The sequence below is a fragment of the Molossus molossus genome, unplaced genomic scaffold, assembly GCF_014108415.1.
Source record: "Molossus molossus isolate mMolMol1 unplaced genomic scaffold, mMolMol1.p scaffold_m16_p_5, whole genome shotgun sequence".
In the NCBI taxonomy this organism is placed as follows: domain Eukaryota; kingdom Metazoa; phylum Chordata; class Mammalia; order Chiroptera; family Molossidae; genus Molossus; species Molossus molossus.
The window spans coordinates 24,361,125-24,379,111 of NW_023425388.1; the positions used below are offsets into that span (position 1 = coordinate 24,361,125).

The 17,987-nt window shown below is 45.4% G+C and overlaps 1 protein-coding gene across 1 annotated transcript in view; it reads left to right on the forward strand.

Moving 5' to 3' along the window:
* The first annotated feature begins 1,267 nt into the window (after nt 1–1,267).
* The window catches only part of ARHGEF26 (Rho guanine nucleotide exchange factor 26), a 119,404-nt gene continuing 102,684 nt past the window's right edge, over nt 1,268–17,987 (forward strand). The window contains exons 1-3 of the mRNA XM_036243254.1: nt 1,268–2,378; nt 3,725–3,764; nt 7,867–8,012. Coding sequence (XP_036099147.1) covers nt 1,320–2,378; nt 3,725–3,764; nt 7,867–8,012 — 1,245 coding nt within the window. The 5' untranslated portion in view covers nt 1,268–1,319. The remainder of the gene's footprint in view (nt 2,379–3,724; nt 3,765–7,866; nt 8,013–17,987) is intronic.

Below are 17,987 nucleotides of genomic sequence, written 5' to 3' on the forward strand. Positions count from 1 at the left end.
ATGCTTGGAAACCAATAAAATATTTTTGTAATTGAAATTGCGTTTATTCTTAATAGGTAACATCTATGATTCAAAGCATATCAGATCCAAACATTATCGAATGAAAACTCTTTCTCCCTCTGGTTTGCTACCTACCCAGTTCTCTCTGAAGATGCCTGTGTGTATGCCTCCGGAAATGCGCTAGGCATAAACCAGCGAATCTGAATCTATACTGTAAGATATTTTAAGCAAGGCAGCGAGGCCATGGATTTGTTCTACGAACACCCGAACGCTGAGGGGCTCTCTGCGTTTAGAGCTACGCTCTCCAGCTCACCCAATTCACAAATTCTACTCTGCCTCTCATTCTCCGCTTCTACACAGAAGATCCCCTGGGGCCCAGAGCTTCGTAAATTGCATCTCAGCTGGGATCCCACGGTCGTTCCCACGCTATGCTCCGGGCAACCACCCCGCGCGCCCGCAGCTCCCCCGCCGCCGCTGCCGCCTCCAGCCGCATCTCCCAGCCCGGAACCCCGCAACTGGGCATCAAGCCCAGGTGTGCTCGTCCGTTTTAAACAGAGACCTGGCTGGATCAAAGGCACGCGGCGGAGGGAAGCCAGTGGCTGGCCGCGGACCACAAAAGAGGCGGCCCTGGGCGGGGCCAAGACTGAGGCGGGGCCAAGGCTGAGGCGGAGCCAAGCCTGAGGGCGGGGTCGGGATTGAGGGCGGGGTCGGGATTGGGGGCGGAGCCGAAGCCTCAGTTGGCTGCCGAGCTTTCCAGAGCTCCGGTCGCGGCGCCTTGGTCTCGTCCGCGGGCCACCCACTGGGCTGTGGGCCCTCCTTGGCCCCCAGCTCTGCAAGTACCCGAAGGTATATCCGCCAAGGAGCCGGGCAGTTTGAGCGCGAGGGAACCAACGACAGAGGCGGGCGGCTGGATGGCGGAGGAGGGGAGCGTCTCGCGGCGAGTTTCCCCAGAAAGCTGAACTGGTCCCAAGTTTCTTGTGCATCAGCTTGCACCCGGCGAATCGGTGGCGAACTTTCTCTGTGCGGGTGGTCTTCGGGCGCGCGGGAGGCGAGGAGGTAATTGGATTAAGCCGCTGGGCGCAGCGCGGGTTTTCTGCGGGACTGCGCAGCGTGGTGGGCGCCGACTTTGCCCGAGAAAGGGCGGGTAAGTGGACGCGCAGTTGTGTCCCGCGCAGCAGCCGGGTGACCGCCGGGCGTGGAGCGCGCGTGTCCGAAAGGCGTGCCTGGTTGTCTGGAGTCAAAGTTCCATGACTTCTTTCCTCTTTAGGCAAGACTAGCTGGGTGCTGTTCCTCGCGGGGCTCACCCCCGAGGCTTCGCGATGGAGGGCGAGAGCGAAATGAAATTTTCTAGTAACAGCTTAACCCCTTTGTGGCGGAGGCGCTCGACCCCTCCGCCCCAGCTGCTGGGCCGGAACAAGCCAAGACCCCAGTCTTACCAGAGCCCCAGCGGGTTGCTGATCACGGATTTCCCGGTGGAGGACCTAGGGACGCTCCCCGCGGCACAGACTCCCGTCCAGGTACCCACCGCTGGGGACGGCAGGACGGTGCAGAGGAGCCCCCTGCTTCTGTGCCAGCGGAAGGCGGTGACCAATGGGCGGACGGTGTCCCCGGAGTACAGGGCTGTCTCTCCTCAGCTCCGACGGCTCAAGTCACCCCAGGTCTCCAAAGGGGCGTCTGGCGGCTCCCCGAAATCCCCGGCGAATGGTACGGTGACTTCGCCCGCGCCGGAGCGGCTGTGCCCCCCACGGACTCCTAACGCCTCCGCCCCCTGCAGCCGGGAGGGAGACCGGATCGGAGTGACTGCCAGCCCCCTGCCTTTGCCCACTGCAAATGGGCATACTCCTAGTATCGGTTCACCAGGCTCTCGTTTGCAATCCGGCCAGACAGCTAAGGACCCTGAGCAGGGACCCTTGCCCCAGAATAGGCCTTTGGAACAAAAACTCCCCCTCCAAAGGCTGTCCTCACAGGAGAACGAGCTCCCCGAGAGTCCTTCAGTGGTTTTGAGCACAAATAGCCCGGCTGCCCTCAAAGTAGGGAAGCACCAGATTATTCCTAAAAGCCTGGCCTCGGAAATTAAAATAAGTAAAAACAGCCAGAATGTGGAGCCCCACAAGAGACTCCTCAAGGTGCGCAGCATGGTGGAGGGCCTCGGAGCGCCCCTGGGCCTCTCGGAGGACGAAGGCGAGGCCGAGAATGACCTGGACAGCCCTGGGTCTCTGCGGAGAGGCTTGCGGTCCACGTCCTATCGCAGGGCAGTGGTCAGTGGCGTTGATTTTGACAGCCCTACCACCTCGAAGAAGAAGAACAGAATGTCCCAGCCAGTTCTGAAAGCGGTGATGGAAGACAAGGAGAAGTTTTCCAGCCTTGGAAGGATAAAGGTAAGAGTGGACAGGAATGTCGCGTGTCACTGACCAGGAATTCACCAAGTCCAGAGTGAAGGTGTTGGGGGTAGGGAGGAGGGGCGTAGAGGAAACCAGATGTTATTGTTCTGTTTAATTCAGTTTGTTGATCAAACCTGTGTACGCCTCTCTCTTGGCCATTCTATTGGCTGGCAGGCACAGCCCAAGTTAACCCAGGTTTGTGGGAGGAGGTGAAACTCTTATCACTATGTTAACTTTCTAAACTCAGGCAAAATCTGGGGACAAATGGGAAAAAACAGCAAGTTAGGTATTGGCTGCTTGAGCCCTGAACACTTTTAATACAGGTAAGCTGCAGAGGGGGTGGAGAGTAGGCTTGGATTTGCAGTCTTGACTCAGATCAAGCTGTCTGGTGCTTGCTTAGAGGTGCTAGTCAGTGGTTGCTGATTGATCACAGCCGATGAGGGAAAGTCCTTTGAGCCTATTGATTATTTTAATTTACGTTAATTATTTAAATTTTTTGAGTGGTGATCATGTACTAAATACCTCAGGTAAAATGTGAATTTTAAAACTAGGTGTCAGAATAACAAGACATAAAAGCTATACAAGTAGTCCAGTCATCTTTGTTGTTACTTGTTTCTGTCAATTCAGCTTTTGGTTGTATTTCATTCCTATTTTGGGCCCATTGATCCTTGAGTGCATTTAACAAAACTTCGGTGAACAGTGTGTTATTGCTTCCCAATAAAGGCCCAAAAGCCGCAATTGGCAAAATATTGCCAAATGTGACTTAAAGAAATAGGGAAAACTAGAGATGGGGATTTTGGAGTGTACATGTGCTGCCTTCTCCAGAAATAAGGCGGATCTGAGCAGCAGGGCAGAAATTCATTTTGGCAGCAACATCTTTTCTTCATTAATCGGAGAAGTGGAACCAGTCTATATAAATGTCACATATGTAATACACAAGCAAGCATGTTTTATTTTAGATTCTATGGCCTTAGAGAAATTACATAACATTTTATGGTTTGTGTGCCTCCCCCCCCACACACACACAAGTACAGCAGAGTTCAATTTAACAGTGATGGTGAATCATGGGTAGTGAAATGAGCTGAACCTGCTGGTCATTTGAGGATTCTCAAACCATTTCGACAGGGTGTGAGGAACACTGTACATTTTATTTTACTGTTTTAGTGAATTGTACTAGTCATATGAGTGAACCACTCCAGGGATCATCTGCTCTATGCTTTGGGAAATCTAGTGACTGTAACAACAAAATACGTACTTTTTCTTAAAATAGTTGTATTTTCTGTTTGGCTCATTCATACATAGTATGCTTTGCCTTTTCCTTTTTTGCTTTTCTTGTTTCTTAGAAAAAAATGCTGAAAGGACAAGGACCATTTGATGGGGAAGGTAAGCATTTGATTTTCCAGACTTTTATTGCTGTTTCAATGTGGAATGTCAATTATAAATTGCAATCCAACTACAGTAACAAAAACACTTAAGATGAGGAAAATGTCCAACTTCTCAAAATTATACCAAGCTCTTCACTTAGCTAAATTATCATCTAGTAATACCAGCAGTGAATAAAATTAATAACTTTCTTTGTAAGCTGATAACTTTGTCAGCCAGTGTCCTGGGAGTTTTAATTCTTTTCTACTCTGGCTCCATCCCCATCTCCCTCAAAAAACGAAGAAAGAGTTAAGAGCAAGCTCTAGCTCTGTAGTTAAAAATTCTGAGAGTTTGGTATTTAGATCTTAAGTTGTTTTTTTCCTTAGGTCATATTTCCTTTGAGTTAATATTCTTTCCCCATTTAAGTATCATTTCTGACTTCCTGTTTCCTTATCAGGTTTCATTTTGGGGGAAATTTAACTCTCCTGGCCAACAGAAACATATTCCTAAGAATTTGTAAACCATATAGTACTTCTATTAAGGGTCTCAAAAACAAAAGCAGCTTCAACCAGGTGTTCAAACCCTAATCAGATTCGTGGGCTTTGTGTAAATAGACGGGTCAAATGTCAGCCAACTGGAAAAGCATGAAGGAAGCAGGGGCCTCCTCTGCAACTCTGGTAGGGCTGGTGGAGCGTGGTAGAGGTGTGGGTAGTTCCTTTCTGTCATGCTTTGAAATGCTTAGATTTTCCAACCTTTACAAAATGATGAAGAAGGGTATGCTCCTCTATAAGTAAATCTAATGTAAAACCACCCAGAGGTATAAAATATATAACCTCGGTGATTATAAACCATTTCCCGATACAAAAATCATTCCCACTGGAGCGTTTAAACATAACCTGTTGATAAAATTGTATTCATCGCACCAATCGTAGGCAACTTCCTATATGGAGAAGAAACCCAGTTGCAGTGCTGTGGTTGGTTGGGATACATTCATCTCCCTGATTTTACAGTTGAGGAAACTGGAAGCTCAGAGAGGTTTAGTACCCTCTCTACTGTCACACAGCCAGTTCTGGGACAGCGATCTGGTTCTCAATCTAGTCTGCTTTCTTTTATACCACTTTTTGACCATGAAGTGATCAGAGCATCTACCTAATATCTATTTAGAGAGATGTCTTGCATCTTCTGGAATTTGACATTGATTCTCAGACCTTTGCCTCAAAAGGTTAAAAATGTTGAGCTATGCTGCTTTAAGTTAGAGGACAGATCACCCCCAGAAAAGATCATACCCTTCATTATAACTGGTTTTACATTGTTTCCTAAGGAGTTGTTTCTGTGAACCCTCTTATCTCTTTAAATATGATGACCTAGAAATTCTTTTCTACATATATATACATGAGGAATGCAGGGTTCTTACAGTTAATGATTAACAAGAGTATAACTTGGGAAGCAGTGTGATAGAGTAGTGAGAACCTGTGAAGTTGGAGCCAGGGACCTGGGTCCCTCTCCTGCTTTACTTATCATTTGTGTGATACTGAGCAAGTGTCTTAACCTCACCAAGGCTTGATTTCATCGTGTGTAAAGTGAAGCTAATACTACTACTGCCAAGGTTGTGGGAGTGAATGAGAAATCATTTCAACAATGTATGCATATGTTTTGTGTCAACCACTAACTCCTTTAAAGGGCACTAGAGTTGGGAGAGACTGACTCAGTCATTACCCTCACAGTCTGTTTTACGTGTGCAGAGCAATCAGAGACCAGTGCAATCTTGCAGAGACCCCAGTATTCCTTTATCACAGTCATGGAGAACATGCAGTAGTTGATGAGAGAAGAGGCAGATATTTGCTTGCTTTAGCAGATGGAAAGGAATTTCAAACTCTGTGTCCCAAACCAAACTCCTGCTTCCTTACTATAGCTAAATAAATCTCTGCTGGTGTTCCCCTCTCCTACCTTCTAGTTGTGGGACTTGCAGACCTGGGAAGCACCTGATCACCTCCCTCTCTCCGAGCCCATATTCCAGTCCACTCCCAGTCCTTTCTAAGTTGCATAGCCTAAGCTCCATTATCTTTCATTGGCCGCTGAAGTAACATCCTCATCAGTCCCCCAAGTAGTCAGTGTTTTGCTCCTCCAATCTAGTCGTATTTCCTTTCAGTGATTCCCATCGCAGTCAGGGTAAAATGCAATCTTTTTTTTTGCATTCCCACTGGGAATGGAACTCAGTACCTTTTGGTGTATGGGACTATGCTCCAACCAACTGAGCCACCTGGACAGGGCTACTGTGAGCATTTTTTCACAGTATCAAAAAATTTTTAAAAGCATTTTCGTGGATGTATCATTTAGACTCACCGTAAAATAATCTCTCCAGTGTGAAAGAAATGCATTCCTTTTTTACTCAGGATAAAATTCTTTAGCATTGCTTGCAAAGCTCTGCTTGATTTGGACTCTCGGGCTCATCTCCCTAAGCTCAGCTTGCACCCTTTGTCCGCTAGACATTCACATTCAGGCACATTGACCTGCTATATTTTTGCTTGCCTCAGGACTTTTGCATATGCGTTTTTTTTTTTTTTAGCTCTGTAGTGTCTCAGCTTTCAGATCTTAGATTTTCCTTACTGACACCTCTCTAACCCCAAGACCAGGTCACACCCTGCTCTCAGTCTGTTCTCAGAGCACCTATATATAAACATTTTAGTGTGTAGAATCATTGTGTCTTCAATTCTGCAGTGACTTGCCTTTTCACTTGGAGCAAACACCAAGCAGAGTCCTGCCCCAGGGCCTTTGTGCCTGCCATTCCCTCTGAAGGGATGTTTTTCCCCCACTTGTACAGGTGGCTTGCTTTCTCACCTATTTTTAAAATTTTAATCAAAAAATTTTTGTTAATCCTCACCCAAGGATATTTCTCCATTGATATTTTAGATAGAGTGGAAGAGAGGAAAGGAGAGGGAGGGAGAGAGAGAAATATCAATGTGAGAAAGAGATCGATTGGTTGCCTCTTGCACAACCTCAAGTGGGGCCGGGGATTGAATCCAGGTGTATGCCTTTGACCAGGAATCAGACCTGCAACCCTTCGGCCTGTGGACCAATGACGCTCTAATTGATGAGTCAAATAGCCAGGACTTTCTCACCCTTTTTAGATCTTTGTTAAGAAGGTCAGTGAGCCCTTCTTAAACTACCGTATTTAAAATCTACATACCTCCCTGGTAATATTCCCTTTTCCTTGTTTTATTTTTCTCCATGATAGTTATCAGCATCTGACGTGCGCGCGCGCGCGCATGTGTGTGTGTGTGTGTGTGTGTGTGTGTGTATTTTTTAATCCTCATTTGAGGATATGCTCATTGATTTTAGAGAGAGAAATACTGATGTGAGAGAGAATATCAGTTGTTTGCCTTCTATACATGCCCCAGCAGGGATCAAACCTGTAACCTAGCTACATGCCCTGACAAAGATTGGAACCCACAACCTCTCAGTATACTGAATGATGCTCCAACCAACTGAGCCACACTGGCCAGGACGGCATCTGACATATTTTTAAGTTATTTGTTTGTTTATTGTCACTCTTCCCTCATTCTAATGTCAGCTCCATGAAGACTGAGATTTTTATATATTCTGTTCATCGTATCCCCAGTGCCTAGCAGTTATTGGCATCTAATAGGCATTTCTAAATATCAGTTGAATCAATAAATGAACGAGTGACTTTGACTGTTGTTCTCATTAAACTTTTAACTCTGTTTACTCCCAGCCCTTGGTACATTGTAGATGGACAATGTCTGTTAAGCAGATAAATGAATAGTGATAGACCTTGGAGGGAAGGTAGGGTATGGATTCAATATAACCTACAAAACAGTTATGACTATCTTTCATGGGTGGTGGACAGCGATGTGGGAATTTTGTGTTAGTTGTCATTTCAAGTATGGGCCCCCCCCCTTTCCTCTATGGATTAATTTGTAACAGGGCTGTGTGAGTGACAAAATCACTTTTAGGTAGTTGGAATACTCTTTAGTGAAAAATCCATTTGTCTCTTTGTTGTTTATTAAAGTGGAGACCCAACGTTGTATAAATATGTTTGTTTAGAACAGGTAGCACAATAACGGGGTCAGTTACTGACACGTAGCGTTTATTTTTCTTGCAGAAAATGCCGTCTTGTACCAGAACTACAAAGAAAAGGCCCTTGACATTGACTCTGATGAAGAGTCCGAGCCCAGAGAACAGAAGTCGGAGGAGAAAATCGTGATCCAGCACAAGCCACTGCGGTCCACCTGGAGCCAGCTCTCTGCGGTGAGTGTCGACCTTCCTTTCTGTCTGCAGGGCTGGAAACACTGCGTTGGGAGAATTGGGCTGGAATGTGGTTTTAAATATTTCTGCCCATGATCCTGTAAGTCTAAGGAGTACAACTCTTCTTCTTCGACTGTGAAATGTTTCTTGAAACTCCGCAGGCAGCCCTGGCCGGTTTGGCTCAGCGGTTAGAGCATCAGCCTGCGGTCCAGAGAGACCCGGTTTGGTTCCCGCTAAGGGCACGTACCTTGGTTGCAGTTTGTTGCCGGCCCTGGTTGGGTCATGTGGGTGGCAGCCACTCGATGTGTCCCTTTCACGTCGATGGTTCGTTCTCTCTCTCTCTCTCTCCCTCCCTCCCTCCTACTCTATCTGAACAACAACAACAAAAAAAGGAAAAATGTCCTCGGGTGAGGATAAAAATAAAAAAAAGAAACCCCGCAGGCACACGTGAGAATATGAACTTTGACACTTCTGATTAGGAAAATTAGGTTTTGATAAAGTGCCTTGAGACTGACATACTGTGAACTGTGGAAACTCTATTTGGTGTCATTTCTTATTTTTTTTATAGTGTATATGTAGTGGTAACTTAATATATCTTGAACTTTATTATAATTATGGCTATAATGCGCATTGTGTGTATGTATGTATATATCTCTATGCACAGTAGGGAGCTTATTACAGTTCTTCCTTGGAAATTTCCTTTGATGTTGACACATCTTTCTCTGTGCATCTTTTGTATGTGAGTGTCTGACACTTTTGTCTTGAGTAATTTCTCCCCTTTCCATCAAACATCTTTTGTTTTTAGCCGTCGTTTCTTTTCCTCCTAGCTTAACAAATGTCACAGTGTGATGCTTCCTTTACTTGCTGTGAGTTTGGGCCCAGCATTTGTGGGCCTCTGATGCATTACAGAGTAGAAAGGAATTCTCATGGCTGGCTTGAATGTTGGGAGCATCGCATCAAGAAACAAGCCAGTACACCTCTGTGAGTCTTTCGGCAATATGGGAGCAGAGGCCACTCGCTCTTAAGCTGAAATGAGCGTTGTTCAAGCTGAAATGAGCATTGTTCAGAGTCAGGGTTCTCATGTATTCAGGGAACCCAGGAGCATCAGAAAAGGAGCTATATAGGTTGGAGCTCAGAAACAGAACCATGGAGATGGGCAGGTGTGTGTTGATGGTGGGGATAATGTCTGTTCAGGCTCTTCCTCCCCTCTTCTACCCTGTATTGGAATTCAGAGTTCTACAAACCAAACCCTTTCTCCTTGTGTCCCTCCCACCCGCCAATTTGGCTCTAAGGAGAATCTACTCAGTTCCAGTGCCTTCGAGGCGTGGCACCCTGAGTATTAAGTCACAGATTGAAATGCCTGCAGGGGCAGGACGAGTAGTGTGGATAAGTGATGTGGGCATGTGTGGGGACGGGGAGTGGTGGGAACTGGGGAGCAGGCCTCCTACAAACTGAGTAGCTGCCCGCTGAGCTCACACCACTGCAGTGTTGCTAGATCTTCTGGTATTTAGAAGAGGGAACACAGAAATCTAGGCTTTTATGAGCATTATCCCAGTTCAAGTTTTAAAAAAAAAGTGTGAGCCCAACAAAATAACTGTTGTCCCGACTTGGCTCCCATGCTAACAGTTTGTGACTGGTGTGATTTTTGCATGTGGTGTGGTGGTAGCGCTTATCCACAGAACTGGCATATTTGTAGCCATATACCCTAATCTCACGAGCTCACAATATGTGTATACCAAAGCAAGTTCTTGGAAAAAACTGGGGACAAGGCCCCGTGAGGTCATGTTGGCACTAAATGGCTGTCATGTCCTCATTGGTATGGACCATTTGGTAGCGGATCCTGGAGAAGAAACCTGTGGATTTTTTCATTTCTCTCTCTGTGGCAGCATCTGTGTTTGTTAGCACAGGCCTAAATCCGGCTGTTTTTCTCTGAACCCTAAACAGAAATGTGTCACACTTTGATCCATCTTAACTTTAGTGCTAAAAATCAGGCTGCCATCTTTTCGCCTCCTGCAGTTTGGTTGGTTTTCATTCAGATCAACAAGTGCATGTTAAAATACTACTACGTATCCTCAGCGTAACTTCAAATATGGGCATGCGCTTTATTTGGCAAAAGATAAAAGTACTGATGTGCCTTTTGTTAACAAGATATCAAAAGACTATTGGGCGATAAAATGTAAAACTATAAAGTGGGTTGTAACTCTAGTGTGTGTTATCCTGCATTTGAGTGTTCCCAGGAGGCTTGTGTGTATTTATTGTGTTGCTCGGCAATTACTTTTAATCAAAGTAGCGTGGTTGGACTTTGACACCGCATTGCTGAGGCACCAGCCTGCATTTTCTTTGAGCCCTTTGTGTCTCCTTTTCACATGCAGAGCATTTTACTTTAATTTTTGTATTATAAAGTCCTTTAGACATGCAGAAAAATTAAAAAGTGTGTCGGTGTACTAGGTTTCCAGGGACCCGCCAGCCAGACTGAACAAATGTGGATGTTTGAACATATTTACCTGAGGCCTCTATTTTTTTTTTAATCCTCACCCGAGGACATTTCTCCATTCTTTGCTCAGTTAGAGTGGGAGGGAGAGAGAGAAACATTGACGTGAAAGGGACACATCGAGTGGCTGCCACCCACACGACCAACCAGGGCCGGAGACAAACTGCAACTGAGGTACGTGCCCTTAGCGGGAACCAAACCCGGGTCTCTCTGGACCGCAGGCCAACGCTCTAACCGCTGAGCCAAACCGGCCAGGTCAGGCCTCTATTTTTTAGGCAGGTCTGTTTAACCACCCTCCTCTCCAGTCCTTTTCTTCCTTCTGCCTCCCCAGGGGTGAGCACTGTCCTGAAGTTCCCTTCTGTCCGTCTCATGTGGGCTTTCTCTCCACCAGAAGGATGAAGCAGCTCTGGCTTTTAGGAGAGTAGATATTTTAACAGCAAAAAGCTGCCATTGCTTTTAAAGAAGCGCAGCAGTTGGTTTGTCAGAGTTGCAGTTAGGGCCCTAAAGAGAGGCGGCTTCGTGAAGTATGAACAATGTCAGGCTGTTTTCTCTAAGGATCCATTTCTCTGTCTGACCTCATGCCTTGGTCCCTCCTTGTAAAGGGACCACAGTGTTGGGACAGGTCTTGGAAAACGTCTGCTTTTTGTGTATTTTCTCATCATCTTTCCATGAGTAACTTTTTTTTTTTTTAACTTTTAATTTGTGTCCTCATCCAAGGATGTGTGTTTATTGAACATTGACATAAGAGAGAAACATCATTCAGTTACCTCCTGTACACGCCCCAACAGGGACTGTACCCGCTACCTGGGCATGTGCCCTGACCAGGAAATGAATCTGAAACCTTTTGATGTACAGGACAAAGCTCCAACCAGCTGAGCCACCCAGCCAAGGCTCCATGCTTAACTTTTTTTTGTTAGTTTGTTGCTGTTTTTTATCCTCACCGGAAGACATCTTTCCATTTTTGTTCAGATAGAGTGGGAGAGAGAGAGAGAGAGAAACATCGATGTGAAAGGGACACATCGAGTGGCTGCCTCCCACACGACCCAACCGGGGCTGGGGACAAACTGCAACTGAGGTACGTGCCCCTAGCAGGAACCAAACCTGGGTCTCAATGGACTATGGGCCAATGCTTTAACCACTGAGCCAAACTGGCCAGGGCCATGCTTAACTTTTAATATACCAAATTACTGGGGTAGTCCCCATCCCCATCCCGTCTTGCATGTATCATTAATGCAAAACTCTTCTTTGAGTGAGGCCTTGATCCTAGGAAGAGTAGGACATGGTTTTCTGGAAAAGGGTTAGTTCTAAACTTGGCATCTGCCTTGACTTTCTACTTGGGAGGGGTGTGTGTATTTGCTGTTGATTGTTTTATTTTCTAAAAATCTTTTATCTTTGTTGCAAACACCTACCTGCCTCTTGGCATGAAACTTTTCTTATCGGTTGATTGCAAGAATTTAGTGGGCAAAGGCTCCTTGGAAGTGCAGCAGTTGGCAGTCATTCGTGGTGGTTGCTTAAGGTCTTTAAGCCTCAGTCTGTAATGCCATTTGTCTTAGTGTGTTCGCTTATGATATGTCTCCTTTAGTTTTATTGGAAAACTACACAGGTGACAGGTGGTTCCCATTTACAGTGTTGGGGACAGGTTTAACTGGAATGTTGTCATCTATGAATAAGGGAGAATGAGAACCTTACTAGAGAGGCGTTTTAATGGGACCTCAGTAGAAGAATGAAAGTCTAGGCTACCATGGACTTCTCTGGTCAGATTAGAGTGAATTAATGGTGGCTGCACGTAGCAGTGGAGACTCTACCAGCAGGTTCTCCAGGTAGAGGTGGGCTGTTCTCTATAGTCAGGAACACGACCTGGGCTCCTAATTTCATATGGTGGGACAGGCTTTCTCTTCCTTCAATTGATTATCAGAGAATATGTATCCTTAATTGGAAATACAGGATTTCTACATTCAAAGGAGTAAAACTTTATGCTGCTCTTCAGGTGTTGGGAAACACTAACATATGAGAAATAATTTACACGATCATGGTTCCCAGTGTTTGGTTGGTGATAAGTGGAAAGGATTTGAGGTTTTGAATTTGAAAAGGTTTTTTTTTTTTTATCTTTAGAGATTTGTGTTCAGAGATGAAGAACCTGCCTGCCACACACAGGTGAATTGCCCAGTGACTCACCTAAAGTGGCAGTGTGGGAGCCCTGGCCGATGTGGCTTGGCCGGGTGTCCTCCCATGCACTGAAGGGTACCTGTGTGATTCCTGGTTGGGGCACATGCCTGGGTTGCAGACTTGATTCCTGGTAGCGGGTGTGTAGGTGGCAACCAGTTGATATTCTACTCTCACACTGATGTTTCTCTCTCCCTCTTCCTTCCTAGCTCTCTTAAAAAAAAAAAAAAATCAATAAAAAAAATGAACAACAACCCCTCCCCCCCCCCCCTCGCAGCAGTGTGAATAGTAAGCCAACAGTTCCTGGATCTCAGAGACTATTTTGAAGAAAAATATTGATTGTATTATCTGTCTGGGATAGAACACAAAGTACTAGTTACAGTGAGTGCCAGGCTTGTAGCAGCTGAGACCTGGAGCAAAGTGAGCGTCACGTTCCAGGTTCACCCTTTAATGGGCTCCTGGAAATAGTTAAATATTACAGAAAATAAAAGATAGATCTTGACTGAAGTCTTTCTGCTTTTCGTCATAACTCCCCCCCCTCCCATCAGGCCCTGTGCAAGCACCAAAAAAATGACAGTTGCGAAACCAGTGTTTGTTTGGTTAAGTTCAGTGACAGCATCGGAGGCGCACTCACCAGCCGTACCCTGATCCCATTTATTTGCCATGGGGTGTGTTTGTGTAATTTCCATCACCTTGACATCCCAGGTGCTTTCAGAAAGGGTGTTCAGGCTCCAGAGGCAAAAACAAGCACGCAGGCACACTTTGCACTGGATTCAACACCTAATATAGTCATCTCTGCTGAACTGTTCATTGGTACTGGCCGAGGAGTGGGTTTATCAGTAACCTCAGATCACTTTGAGCATTTCTTCAGTTTGCTCAGAAATGTCAAACTCTGCATTCAGGAGCTGGATCTTACGTTTTCGTCAGAGGATTTCTTCAGCCGTGCTCACTGTGGCTGGCCGTGTAGTGGGAGACCCAGCAGCAGGACCCGAGGACCAGGCTCAGCTCCTGAGGCACAGTCCGCCTCCGGAGGACTTTCCCAACTGCCGGAGGAGAAAGGACGGTCTGAACAATGGCGATTTTATCATAAATATAATTTCATTTATTATAAATATAACAGGCACTGAAAATATAACAGACACGCTGGAGGCTTAACAGTTCGATTGATGGGAGGTATTCTTTTAGAATGTACACTGTTGAGTTGAAAGACATACTTTTTCTTCTAGAAATCAGAGCTCAACAGATGTAATAAACCTATGCATTACTTTGTTTGCAGAAATGCTTAAGGCATATAGAGGTCACAGAAAGTTTCATTCTTTTTTCCTGAAGTTTTCATACTTGTCTGAAATAATTTTCAGTTGCTCAGTGACGTGCTGCTTAAGATAACCTCCTGAGTCACATAATTTTCCATTTATGTTTTTGCAAGATAGCAGTCTCATAAAATTACTTTTTACCTTAGATGGTGATTGATGCCTCTTACCATATTTATCCTTTGTGTTTAAAAAATAGAGAAACATTTCCATTTGTCACGTCTGGCTTACTTAGAGTATGCGGAGTGTAAACCGTCAGGGCTTTAAGCACGTGCTCATCCACACTTCCAAGTGGAACAGCACAACTCCCGGAATGTGTGCATTTTAATAAACAGAAAGAGAGGTCCCTGTGCCTAGACCGGAGACCCTAGGCAGAGATCCTATTCCAGCTGCAAGGGCTGGAGCTGGGGGCCTGCTTAGCCTGGGCTTGTATACTTTTGCCATTTTAGTACAATTAGATTATAGTGTTCTCTTAACATCTTTGAAAATTAATTTTGACTTATGCAAGCCATACATAACACATTGTTCATGTGAAAAGAAATTTAAACTTTTCAGATAAGACTGAAGTCTTTTTGATAATACATCTGCGGTTTCAGTCCCTTTCTCTGCGAGTAATGCTGTTCTCAGTTTGGTAGCAGCCTTCTCAAAATCCACAAGTATACATTTAAAGAAAAGAAAATATTGTGTTTACATAAATAATATGCTATATAGATTTTATAACTTGCTTTTTTCTGAACGATGTGTCTTACAAATTGTTTTATGTCTATACGTGATCTTCAGTGTTCTTTCTGATTGCTGCATTATTCTATAGGATGGATACGCATTTTGCCATCTGTCTTTGGGTGGGAGGGTATTATAAATGCTTTGAGAACCTAACAAAAGCTACAAGCCCTGCACCTTCTTTTTAGAAAAATGCACACACAAGTATACGTGTAAATGTTTGTTTATAATTTTTGTTTTTTCATTTCAGTGTGAGGGCAGTTTTTTTTTCCTTGACTATCTTCCAAAAACTGGGAGCACCTTACTGTAGCTTTCTATGTAGTGAATACAGCTTTTGTTCATATTCTTTAGAGGTTTTTCTCTTTCTGAATTTTAGCAGTGTTGGAACTTGAACTATATAACCCCGTCTGAACAGTATATGTAGGTTGAGAAAAAAACAGCTCCTGGTTGGAGCTTAGTAATGAAAGAACAATAGAGTGGTTGGTATGCCAATATTTCTGCTATTGATTCTCCCAAGAGAACAATGGGATGTGAGAATGTGGAGGTGTGTGTACCAGGCCCTGAGGGAGGCAGAGCCGAGGACACAGGTGCTCTGAGAAAGTGGGAGGTGATGAGCACAGCGATATTTCATTTTGGTTGGCGTAACTACAAAGAGCATTTAAACCAGAAACCTAGACAGGGACCTAGACAAAGAGGGTCTTCTTATTTCATTGAGCAGAAGATCCATGAGAGAGAGGCCTTCCTTCATCCAGACGTCGCGGAGGCCTCTCTACCAGGCCCTTCTGAAGAGGGAGCACAAACAGACCCCGCCTAGCTTTCATGTCCTCACAGACACACTGCATGGCAAGACAGACGTCACATAGTAAATGCAGAATTACAGCTGTGTTAACGCCATGAAGCGCATGCCTGTGCTGCTCTGAGATCCTGTGAGGGAAGGCACCTTTCTGGGTAAGGTGCTGTCAGTCTGACAGTCAAGGGAAGGCAAAGGAGGTGACAGGAACAACATCTGAGGAGGTGGTGAGGGCAGGATGGAGGAGTCCAGGCAGAGGAAACATCATGTACAGGGACCCTTTGGGGTGATGGTGGGTAAGAGGGGTAGGAATGAAGTCAGTGCAGCTGGATCTTCTTGATTGACGTTGTGGGCTTCTAATTCCTCTGATCGCTAAGTGTTGGAGGGTCCTGGGCTGTGCCCTTGGCCTCTTCCTTATCTACATTCACTTGGTGATCTTATTCAATCTTGTGACTTTATTTATTTATTTATTTTTTTAGAGGAAGGGAGAGAGAGAGAGAAACATCAATGGGCTTCCTCCCGCACACCCCCCAGTGGGGATCGAGCCCAGAACCTGGGCATGTGCCCTGACCAGGAATCTAACCGGGACCTCTTAGTCCATGGGGCGACGCTCAATCCACTGAGCCACACCGGCTTGGCAGTCTTGTGACTTTAAATACATTGCACGCTCTGATGACTTCCAAGTTTCTATTTCTAGAACTTCAGGTAAGGATATCCAACTTCTTTCTTGGTATCTAATCGGCATCTCAAAGTTAACCTGTCCAAACGTGTTCTGATCACTCTCTTCTCTCCCACCCAGACCTGCTTCTCCCACTGTGTCCTTTCTTTCTTCTCAGCAAAGAGCAGCTTTATTGCTCCAGCTGCAGAGTCAGAAACCTTGGAGCCATTCCTGGCGGTCCCTTTTCCCACGACCTACTCCGATCAGTGCAAAGTCCGTTACCTTTACCTTTGCCTTCAGAACTGAGCTGCCCGGCACCTCCTCCCTGACCAGGGCAGACGTGGATGACCCCTTGCTTCCCAGCTCAACTCTGCCTCACCTGTGTGTCTTGTAGTCACTTCTCCATGTAGCACCTATGTAAGTGTGGTGTTGATTTGTAGCCTGTTACAATGTACTGAGATAGTCTGTCTCTTTGTTCTGAACCCTCGAGGGATTTTCCCTCCACCCAGAGTAAAGGTCACGCCTTACAGTGGCCAGGGAGGCTGTGTGATCTGGCTCCTGGTTATCTTTCTGGAGTCATCTTATACTTTTCTGTCTTGCTAATTGCTAGTCACATTGATAGTCCTCAGATACAAGGTGTGCTCTGCCACGGGACCTTTGCATTTGCCCTCTCCTCAGCGTACAGTAGTTCTTCCACAGAACCACATGGCTTTCTCCCTAACACCCCTAACGTGTCCCATCCTCTCCATGACACTTATCCCTTGAACAATCTGTGGGATCTACTTTTGTTATTAATTGTCCATCTACTCCCACTGGAGTAAAAGCTACATGAAGGCAGAGATTTTTGTCCATTTTGTTTCCTGCTGCAACCCTAACACATGACATAGTGCCCGGCTTGTAGGAGGCTTGCAGTGCATATTTGATGAATTCACAAATGAATATACAGTGATACCTCGGTTCTCGAACGCCTCGGTTTTCGACCAAATCAGGATTCGAGAAACTTTTGTCTCGGAATCCGAACAAATATTTGGAACTCGAACTTCCGAGATGAGCCGAGATGAGCCGAATGGCGTTCATTCGGCCCAGCGCGCCTTGCTTGCGTCACAGTGTGAGTGCAGAGAGAGAGTCACGCTTTGTGGAGTCCGCTTTCCTATTGGGTTTCATTGCTTCGGTTCTCGAACAATTCGGTTCTCGACCGTCCTCCTGGAACGAATTATGTTCGAGAACCGAGGTATCACTGTATGAATGAATGAATGCAGAAACCTAATTCCATAAGTGAAAATAGCAGAAAGTTACTCAGCAGTGAAAGCAGCCAGGAAATTTCCTAGTTAGGGGCCATTTGGAGGCTGTTTTTAATTTTTATTTTAAAGAAAAATGTTTTATGGTTGTTTGGCTACATCCTGGAGTGAATAGATGTCCTTGAAACAGTGGGGAACTTGGTATCTTTATAGTTTAGAACTATGTTAGCCCATTGTAGTTATTTGTAGACTATGAAATCAAATGACATGATAGCCTCCTTCCCCACTTGGGGTTTCTTTTGGGGTTTTGGATGAGTGCATTCAAGAATGATAGCAGTCTGTAGGAATACAGTGTAATTCGGTAAAAGCAGAGCAGGCTCAGTTATGGGGCAGGCTCAGTTATCTGAGGAGTTCTGAATCACTGGGGAGGCTCTTCACTCTCAGATTTGGATTGGCAGGTCATCTGTCAGATTCTTATATTTGCCTTTTTGACCTTCAGATGTCCACTGGTGGCAGCCCGTCCCTTAGTCCAGTGATGGGACTGTTTCTCAGGGTCACATCCACACAGAGATTTTGTTTTCATAGTGACTGGTCACCATCAAAATTAC